Below are 10965 nucleotides of genomic sequence, written 5' to 3' on the forward strand. Positions count from 1 at the left end.
AAATATGGACCATCTTCCCGAAGCGAACCCTGATGGCATGCGTGGCAGCAACGGTGCACACGGCGTTCACCCGGTTAAAACAGGCGTCAACGCGGGTGCTGAAGGAATGGTTTGAAGTGAAACTCGGTAGAATTTCCTCGAGCAAACGTTTGTTTGAAACACGAAGACATGAGAGGCGGGTTAGGTTCGAGTAAGTTTCATCGCAGATAAACGAGCCGGAAGAGTGCTTCCGGAAACTTGATGTGCGGTTGAGCGTTGCGGGTGGGGAAGAGGGTTAAGGGAGAGAGTGACGTCCGCGCGCACCTACGAGGGAAGTGTGACGTTAACGTTCAGCTGCGGTGAAACCTACTTGGCACCACTCCAGCACCTGCGGCGAAGGGAACACGTTTGCGGTCGTACGGACGCAAGTACATACGGCGTCACACATGAGAGTCAAAAAGCTGGTTCACGTCTAAAAGAAAAACTATGTCACATGCTCGCTTACGGGCCTCTGCGCGCCTAATGCACGCCAAGGATGCAGTACTGCCTGCAGATATACCTACAGAAGATATGCTCCACTTACAGTGGTTCATGACAACGATAAGCATAAGCAGTGGTTATCTTTTGCATTGCATTATTCCACAGACACCCACCATCAGTGTTGTACTGCTTGTACTGTGAAGGCAATGCACCTGCCCAAATACTGTGGTCGTTTGCTTGCGAAACGTTATGGATCACGGCAATCACTGCCCGCATAGATTGACTTACACAGCAAGTATATTACACAGCAAGTAGTAAACATATGCAGTAACTCTAGGCGAGCATAGGCGTGCAAGTAGGCATGTCAAATAGCTTTTTTTTTATTTGGCGGGCATGTGTAGTAAGCAGAAAAGCACTAATGCTTATTAAGTAAAAATGGTTAATGCTTGTAATTAGGCGTTTTTTTAACCGATGTACAACTTTCTTATTGAACTTTTTGGCCAGCTTTGTTGCTTGAAAAATTGGTGAGTGAGCTTGCCTAGTTATTCAATTACAGCGCGACAAAAAATTGCGTAACTCAATTGATACAATACTAAGCAGCTTGCGTTTAGTCGCGTCGTCAGAGATTGCGTAATAGGCACACTTTAAAACCCTGACTACAGATAGCTTGAGTAAGATGTATATCAAAGTTGAATATCATGTTTGATAATTTGAACTTATTAGAAGCCAAACAAGGTGCATTGTCTCGATTGATAAATATCGCGGAATCACAATGAAAAAATCTATACAAGGACTACAGGTTAAAAAAAAGAAACGAAGTCAGCGGTTAAACTGAGACGAACGCATTAGCATGCTTGCGTTTTTGTACCATGACAATCCATTTTGAGAAACAACCTTGCGTGCAGAGCAGTTGCTGCGGTGATACTTTTTTTTTCATTTGAGGTATCAAGTGTGAGCAGCCTTTTAAACAACGAGTTTTAATAAACTGTTTGTTTGGTGCTGCAATTATGTGTAGGCAAAAACCTTCACACTAGTTAGGTAAGGCTCTGAAATGGTCGCGTAAAAATCCGTGTACAAAACTGACGATGTTCTAAAGGCTACACCCTTTGCCGAAGCAAGAATGGCATATCAACTTGCCAAGGATATGGTAGGCTTCACTAAAGTTGTACCACTGCATACCAAAATGCTGGAAGTTGTGTGTTGATATTCCCAGGACATAAATAGAAAAATGACAAGCTTCTGCAATCTATACGAGCAACAGTTTAAGCAATAAGCTAAACGTTTGCCATGCTATAGCTTCTTACTAGCAGTTACTCGTTTACCAAACACGCGTATCCCCAATGATATCTTATGATTTCTTTTTTTTTGTTCAGCAAGCAGCATTCTGCGTGTAAAGGGCAGTTTGTTTTGGGGGCTTGATAATACAACAACCAAACTTTACGGAGTGAAATTATTATTATGCATCATTGTTTCAACACAGTATGTGTCTTTTCGCAGTTTTTCGCCTTCCAGACATGGAAGAATTATTCTCAGTGGAGTAAGGATAAGTTGATTCCGAACGAAGCCGCCGATTGCGGCTGCTGTCACCTACCATGAGTAAGTACACAGTTGGCTCAACATCAGCTCTAATACGAAATTGCACTATCCTGAAACTAGATTAATGTGTAAGCACCTTCGCAATGCGAATGAATCTTACATTGTGAGTTTCGAAAGCTGATTTTCTGCAGGCACAGATTTTATATTTAAGCGTATTGATGTAGTCTATGCATTCTTTATGTCTTCGACTTATGATACACCGCGCGAGGGCAGGGGCCGGCCTCCGCCGTGGCTGCGGTCACTGTTGCGAATCGGCGGCGTCAGCTGCGCTGTCGCTTGGAGGCGGCACTCGGCAGCGACGGGCTGACCGACAAGCTTTCGGCCGTCCGGCAAGCTGAAGATGCCGCCGGGTGCAAGGTCTTCGAGCGGTTATTTGAGGCACCCCCATCATAATCGACACTGGGGGAGGGGGGAAGAGACAGGGGTTAATCTCCTCTTCCCCCACCTCGCCCAGCGAAAACTGCCGGACTTTAAATAAAGTATATTCATTCATTCATACCCGAGAAAGACAGAATGACTAGGCTACTGAAACCGGCACGCGTACCATATTCATGAAGCCGCCTCAACGCGGTGGCTAGTGGCTAAGGTACCTGGCTGCTGATCCGCAGGTCATGGGATCGAATCACGGCTGCGGCGGCTGCATTTTCAATGGAGGGGAAAACGCTGTAGGCCCGTGTGCTCAGGTTTAGGTACACGGTAAAGAACCCCAGGTGGCCGAAATTTTCGAAGCCCTCTACTACAGCGTCTCTGATAATCATATGACGGTTTTGGGATGGTGAACCCCAAAAATCAATCAATCAATCGATCACATTCATGAAGCCGACGTAATACCATAATTCTCGTTAGATCCAACACCCTTTGTCCGCCTTCTTTACTTAAGTTTTATCTAATTTTATAGGAATTAGTTTGATTTACTGAAAGTTAAATAACTTATTTCGGTAAAGTGCGAGGAAATACTGTGCGAAAACAATTCGTTTGACTTACACACATATTAAAGTAATCGACATACATATTAGCTCGTGTACAATAACTATGACAACATCATTCTGACAGTGTAAGCTCAGCAGCGGTAACACGTACGTTTAAAGCCCAATATTTACTGCTATCTTTCTCTTAACACTGCACCCGAAAACAGCCTTTAGAAAAATACTCTAAACGCACGAGTACTTTAGATGAGTTCTAAGATTACCAGTTCATGCATGCATGCGTACGTGCGCACGTATTACAGGCGAGCCACTTGCGTTGACAAGGCAGCAATATTTCGTGAGTCCATAATGTATTTTCGTGGGCTTTATTTTGCCAATATCTTTTCTTCACTTGGTAAAATTTATCGAAAGGAAATGTCAAGGATTTGTAAATGCACGCTGCCAGTAAAACAGAAATCCTAGAAGTGAAATTTATGAAAAGTAGCCGTATTATACCCACACTGTGTTGTTCTCTACTTTATTGTACTGCTGAATTCATGGAACCTTAACTTACGTTCTAACAAGCTTGGGATACAGATTTCGCACAGGAAAATATACAACTGAACGCGAAGTTTTTGCCCTTAATGATGATGTTTCTTTTCTAGTTTTCGCTCGCAAACGGAAAACTAGACTCCAGCTTTTTTTTTTTTTTATCGATGACGAAAGCGAATAGCTGTGGGTTCCTTCGAGAACATCTTTTCCTTGGACGCCACGTGTTCCGGTTAATGCGAAAGTGCTCTTACACAACGGCAATGAGCGAAATGCACAAGGAATAAAAATGACATGATTGATTGTCCTGACGCACCACTTGGAGTCCAGACCCGAAAATAAAACCAATATTGATGACGTTTTCACGATCGTCATCAGTCAGAGCAAAATGGCTTTCCACACGTCAACATCATTGATTTCTAGAAAGCCATTTCTCATTTCGCAGTGGTATTACTTTTTCGTTTTTATTTGTTACACCTTATAATAATAATATCTGGTGTTTTATGTCCCAAAACCACAATATGAATATGTGAGATGCTCTAGTGGAGGGCTACGAAAATTTCAACTATCTTGTGTTTTTTAATGGGCACTGACATCGCATACATTCTTTTTGTATGAGCAAATAAATAATTGTTTTTTGCAGTGGTTGTCTAGTATTGTTATAGGGCTCGACCACTGATTCTAAGGTTTCGGGATCAAATCCCAGCCGCGTTAAAGAAACCCTGCTGGTCGAAGGTTCTGGAGCCCTCTACTACGGTGTCTCTCATTATCGTATACGTAGTTTTTAAGAGTAAAACACGAACAACTATTAATGCATGATTGTTATTTTTGGAAACCTGTCAACAACAAAAACAAAAAAAACAGACAGAGAAGCGCCGATGTGGATTCGCTTAATCAGTCTCAGTACTCTTGTATAAATGTTTATGCAACTGTATGTCCACCCGCCGTGGTGGTCTTGGCGCTAAGGTGCTCGGATGCTTACTCGGAGGTCGCGCAATCGAATCCCGGCTGCGGCGGCTGCATTTTAAATATTGTAGAACCGTGTCCTCATATTTGGCCGCACTTCAAAGAACCCCAAGTTGTCGAAATTGTGGGTACCCTCCACTACGGCATCTCTCATAATGATATGGTGGTTTTGGGACGTTAAACCCCAGATATCTATCTAATCTAAGGACTGCATGTCTACACGTACCTTATTCACAGATCAAACATCAGATATTCACTTGTTGCTTATACATGCATGCTCACTTATTTTACCCTGATAGGGCTACGGTTCATGCTTAAGTAAGGGATAGCAGACAGATGGCATTGAAAACGAAAGTGAGACGGTGGTAACGGAGAGCCTTATCAAACAATCTCTATCTAATAGATGACGCCTTTATTGGTATGGTTGATACAAAGCCTTGTGCTAGTGGCTGTAAACCCGGGTCATACAGGCAAACACGTGTCACAACCACAAAGATCCAGTTGACACCCAGTGACGAAGAAACGGTGTTCGCGGCATCATCTTTGATTTTTTTTTTCATATTACTTTGCCGCTTCTGTTACTCCCGTAACATGATCGGCAAAACATGTTGATTGTGCTAATTTGTGGGATAAAGTCTGCTGCCTTATTGTTGTTCAAGTTTTTTTTCGTCCCTTCCAAGGCAGTCGAGCTTCCCCGGCGCCTGTTCCCTGGAGCGTCCCGTTAACAGAGGTGTCCCACCATCCCACACAGCGGGCGGGAATCCACTCGTCCAACAAGTACCTCTCCTTCTGGCTCCTCGGCTCACTGAGCATCACGTTGCTGCTGCTCCTTGTGCTGCTCGGCTACTGCTCTAGGCGCGTCGCACATCGCCGTGCGACAAGGGAGCAGGTGCGTGTTCGCCACAGCTTCGTTTGCTGTCAACTTGTTCGGTGTTCACTTCCAATCAACACACCCACGCTTCCTTCTACCCCTCTTACCGAATAACAGGGCAGAAGCAACCTTACCGGTCTCCTGAAACAGAAAAGGCGCAATAACATTCTGCAAACACTTCTTGGCATTTTTTGTAACACAGCGCTCATAAGCAATCGTAGAAATATGATGAAAGCCCGTCTGGCTACGAACGCCGACCAAAATGATCTTTGTAAACGTATGCATAGTGGAGCATATTTGGCAAGCATTCTCAAATAACGACTGATAGATTGCCACTATCCCTCAAGAGAAAGATAGTGAGAAAAAGGGTGGGAAGGGGGCAATATATAAGTAAGGGAAACGCGTGGAACGTAGTTTTAAATGCGAAACATTTCAAACTACGTTCCACGAGTTTTAAATGCGAAGCAAGTGACATATCAACCTTTATCATTCGTGTTTCGCATACTATCGATTCCTACTGTACGTGGGCTATCTGCCCTTTTTTTTTTTCTTCATAGAACTACACAATGTTTCTATCCGCAGCGTTGTGCAACTGGCAGATACAAATTGTCTAAGAAGTGTGCTGGAACGTCGAAAGTGTAGACCTGCTCACTTGATAGAAAAAGAACGTGGCCATGCGGGGCGGCGGCACGAAAGTGCATAGGCTCACGTCACAGCCTCGGCAGTGCATTTGTGTGTGTGGGGGGGGGGGGGGGGATCACGCCTATTTGCCACAGTCCAGAGAGGGTCGTGGCAGTCTCCAGGGAGCCATCAGTAAAAAGGTCAACACGAAGGAAGAAAGCTGATGCGCCCTAAATGAAAGGGGCAAGAACAAACAAAAAGGGGAGCCACAAATGTTAAACAAAAATGTAAACAGAAAAAGTGGAGGTGAGTGAACTGAAAAAAAAACATTTAAAATTCATATAAAGTACGATGAAACGCGGGGCGGGGCGGGGCGGGGCAGTAAAGCTTCATACATAAAATATGGGTTTTTATGTCTAGGAACTAAGGTATTATTATGAAGGAAGCGGAGGGCTCTGGAAATTTCCGCCAAGGTGTTCTTTGACTGGTGCTGACATCACACCGTGTATACGGGTCTCTATCATTTCGCCTTCACCGAAATGCGACCACCGTGTCCGGGCTTCAACCTGCGACCTTTAAGTCAGCAGCCGAGCACCGTAACGACCGTTGCACCATGGCGGACAAACCTTCATAGAGGCTACAATGCGACTAACGCAGATGAAAAGAAAAAGAGAGGACAACTCAGTGCTGACAATCATTAGAAGTTTAATGGAAGACACTACACTTTATCCACTTGACCAGACGCAGGCCCTCAAGCACAAAAGAATTATCAAAAAATACGAATGAAACATCACGCACACAGTATAAAGATGATAAAGCGATTGTAAGTTGAAACAAAAGCTCGGAAAATAAAGAAAAACCAAGAAAAGGAGCATTCAAAGTTGTAAAAAAGTATATTTTTCGTTGTAAGTGGGGAACATCAGTACCAAGACAGACGATTCGAAAGCTGAGAAACAAAAAAAAAGACATGCGCTGACTAGCATTAGGTTGTTAGTAAGCGCTTGTCTTGAGTTTAGATTTCGACGGTCGAAGCTTACGACGTTGCCTCATGATTTCATAACAAGTGTAACACCAAAGTATTTTTTGGCACTCGGTCATTAGCAATAATGGCTTCTCTATACGAGACTGTGAAATCTGCGCTTTATTTTGTTTTACACTGCTGTTTTTTTGTGTGTCTATTTTTTGTCGTACTTTGAGAGCGCTGTCTGAAAACAAATGGTTATTTCGAAATGAGTTCTTGTAAAAATTCTTTCCCAAGTATCTTCAACTCACTCACGTCATTAGTTGATAGTATCCGAATTCGCAAGAATGCCTCCTGAAATCACACTCTACACATTCGTCCTCATTTCTTTATTTCATATCTATATGCACATAAACTTTCATTACATTTAAAGAGCATTGTAAAAACCCGTAGCCACAAATTTCAGTGACGTATATGCATAATGACTTTGAGCAAAAGGTTTTTAAATCTTGCCCCAGAATATCTGTTAAGAAAGCCATTCATGCGCTTTAGTGATTCTCTAATGGCTGCCGTCTGTCGACAACGGCATTGAACAGACACCGTCCACTCGAGTGCGCCTCCTTGGATTTCTAGCGCTTTCTATAGGTTTACAGAGCGTCATACGCATTGTGCAACTGTAACATAATTCATAGAGACCATGCCCGACCTTCTTTTTTAGGCTCACGTTCTCCCAGGTGCCAGTGTGGCCCCAAGAGCGGGCCGCTACCTGCGGCCACCGGTAGGCGACCCGCACTCCCGCGAGATACTTCTCTGTGCGGCTTGCCGAAGTGCCCAGGAGGAAATGTTCCGTTTGGCCAAGGCGGCGCCCGTCCCCGGCTCAGCAGCCCGCTGGAGTCCCCCTCCTCCCTACAGTCCGCGAGCTGTGACACCTTCGAACACTTCGCCTGGAGCACAGTCGCACTTGTGACGACAAGACATTTGCGAGGAAATTATTTTGATGGCACAGTGCCAACTGATATCGTGGCCCTGGTCGCGATGAAAGCGACAAACGTTTATTCACTGTGTCAAGATTCTTGCCACGCACAATGCAGAGCAAGCGCGGTGTCATAAAATCATGTCAGTTCATCCGCTCGGCTAAAAAGCCCACGAGAACATGGCTGCATGCATGCGTAAATGCTTTCACCGTGGCACATCTTAAGGCAGATTTATAAACGGCCCTCACTCACGACCAGTTGGGCATTATTCGCAACTTATTCTGTTTTTATTTGCTCGCGTAGTAGCTACAAAAGCACATTCGAACAAGTAATTGGGATGGGCAGCGCTAAATACCGCTACTGTCTGAGCTAGAATACAGGTGAGATCGCTCTGTCCACCGCATTTAGCAGTCAGGCTCGCAGAAAAATTACATTATATTTATCTACATGGTAGCAGCACCTCTTATAAAATAGCATCGCTATTGAATTGTCCTCATCAGGTAGATCATTTAGCTTGCCCTTATTGAGCGATCAGCAAAGAAAAAAAAAGAGCGTGCTTCGTCATGCTATAATAATGCCAAGGATGAAATTCCTGATAAGACTTGAATTGCTTGCTTTCGTTAAAATATTTTACCAAAAAGATAGCGCTGCGCATTGCGCTACATGCCACACTACTGCTAATGCAATATTTCCTAATATTGCGTTGCAACAAAAATATTCGTGGAGTTATTTACCACAGTATGGAACAGGCGTGAGAAAACACAGCAGGATACTCTCAAAATATATCTTTACGCAAAACCGCGCTGTGTGTGCCAATATTCGGGTGGTTTATTATATCCTATTTTACTATATCCTATTTATAGAAGTGCTATTAAGTCTGTTCTCGCAAGGCAATAAAGAACAACAAAAACAAAGCCTTCAAAAAGTTGATAAGTTTAAATGTCGTAGTAACTGAAAGCTCTACTTATTTTCTACATAACTGAAGCCACAGTTATGCTGTTTGTTTACCTAAGGACGCATGCTAATAAAAAACTGAACTTTATGTTTAAATTTGTTTTTTCTTATTTTTTCAACATGCAGGGTCTTTTATAAGTGTCATCATACAAAACTAGTCGTGAATGTCATACGCCATTGGCGAACCTCGAATTTTTAATACTGTGTAGGGTAAAGTGGGTTGAAATGAAACACCGGGCAAAATGCGACATTTTGACTTTGCTGACTTCCAGGTCACGGGATCGTATCCCAGCTTCGGCTGCTGCATTTTCAATGAAGGCGAAAATGCTTTATGCCCGTGTTCTCAGATTTGGGTGCACGTTAAAGAACCCCTGGTGGTCGAAATTTCTGAAGCCTTTCATTGCGGCTTCTCTCATAACAATATGGTGGTTTTGTGACAATAAACTCCACATATCAATCAACTTTGCCGACCTCTGTAGCTAACACAATGAGTACTTTTTATCTGTTTCTCTATTTCAGTAATAGGTACTGGTAGTTGTCTTCCTATTTGTGTGTAAAATTGCATCATTCCTCAAAGTATTAGCCTGATAAAGTTACGCAGCGGGGGTCGGTGTGTTCGTGAACCGTCAAAAAAGAGGCGAAATTCTGCTCGGCTAAATTTTTGGAGGCGTGCATAAAGCTACTGTGACCTTTTTGCAACAACTTACGAATTTATTCTGTCACTTTATTTTACTCCCTGGGAAGGCGCTGCGGTCACTGAGGTGTGCGGACGCGCTCCTATCGGCTCCGTAGTTTTCAATGTTGTGCAGCGTTGTTCGGACACCACCCATTGACCTTTTATCATCACCGTATCGGCCTGAGCACCAAGAACCCGTGGACACCCAGTTTTCAAAGTGGGCGTCCTTTTTCGTCATTTTGGGACGACTTGTCTGCCAGCGTCGAGCAGGCACTGAGCTAAGCCTGGGCGTTCGCGCCAACTGAGCGCAGACGGAGAGGATGTTTCTCCCGAGGAACTTGAATCTCCTGGTTGGACCACGGCTGTTAATCGACGGAAAGTCAAAACCGTACCCGACCCTACGGGCGAGGCACCGAGAGCGAAGCCCGGCGTGGCGATGGTGTCGCAGCCTCGTCGGTTACCCACGAATGTCAAAAAGCAAGTCATAGCCGCGTCAAGAATACCACAGCTTCCGAAAGATCATTTGCGTGTGATGGTCCGTCCACGCGATGGCCTTGACATGAGGCATGTTAGCCAAATCAAGTTTGCATTCGCCCTCGCCAAGGCGGCGAATCTGGACGAGGAAGAAATCGCCGAGGACGTAGTTTGTCCCAACGTCATGCAAAACATTGCGGTGGTGAGCACTCCGACGGAGAAGAACGCCATGGCGTATGCCAGCATATCCAGTGTTGCGTTGGACAGCGTGGAGTACGAAGTCAATGCATATATGGCTGCCGCGGACGACACTTGCAGAGGGGTCATGCGAGGGGTAGACCTCGACATCGACCGGTGAAACTTCAGGTGCTGATTGTTCATGACAGGAACCCAACAGCTCTTGAAGCAAAGCGAATCGAAAACTCGAAAACGGTGGTGATTCTGTTCGACGGACTCAAAGTTCCCAATCATGTTATTTGCGGTGCGAGCATGTTTCGCTGCACATTGTTCAGAAGGCAGACCGATGTTTGCTACGCATGTGGCAAGGTTGGACATCGCGCTGACGTATGTCCTACGCCAGATGAAGTCATATGCAGGGGATGTGGCAAGAAATCCCCATCGGAGGAACACGAGTGCAAGCCGATGTGCAAACTTTGCGGAGGCGCCCACGTAACAGCAGACAGAAAATACTAGCAGCGCTTCCAGATCCCATATCTTGTGCGTCACAGGAGAAAAGAAAGACAGAGGCAAGACTCCAACCTGGGTTTTCAGCGAGGCTACGCCACGGAAGAAGACTTCCCACCACTGCACACTGACAAGCCAGGGAATGCCAGTGCGACACAGCGCAGTCACTCCCGAACTAAGGGCAACCGATCACGATCCAGAGGGCGATCAGCCTCCATGGCAAGATCCCGTCTTCAGTTCGCATCACAACACCAGGGGCTGACAAGGGACCGTGG

The 10965-nt window shown here is 44.9% G+C and overlaps 1 protein-coding gene across 3 annotated transcripts in view; it reads left to right on the forward strand.

Annotated features, from left to right (window-relative positions):
* The window catches only part of LOC119175830 (uncharacterized), a 74366-nt gene extending 65414 nt beyond the window's left edge, over positions 1-8952 (forward strand). For all 3 annotated transcript variants that reach the window (XM_075881172.1, XM_037426827.2, XM_075881173.1), the window contains exons 2-4: positions 1957-2055; positions 5156-5364; positions 7647-8952. In XM_075881172.1, the coding sequence (XP_075737287.1) occupies positions 2052-2055; positions 5156-5364; positions 7647-7895 (462 nt within the window). In that variant the 5' untranslated portion in view covers positions 1957-2051 and the 3' untranslated portion in view covers positions 7896-8952. The remainder of the gene's footprint in view (positions 1-1956; positions 2056-5155; positions 5365-7646) is intronic.
* The last annotated feature ends 2013 nt before the right edge of the window (positions 8953-10965 follow it).

The sequence above is a fragment of the Rhipicephalus microplus genome, chromosome X, assembly GCF_043290135.1.
Source record: "Rhipicephalus microplus isolate Deutch F79 chromosome X, USDA_Rmic, whole genome shotgun sequence".
Taxonomy (NCBI): Eukaryota; Metazoa; Arthropoda; class Arachnida; order Ixodida; family Ixodidae; genus Rhipicephalus; species Rhipicephalus microplus.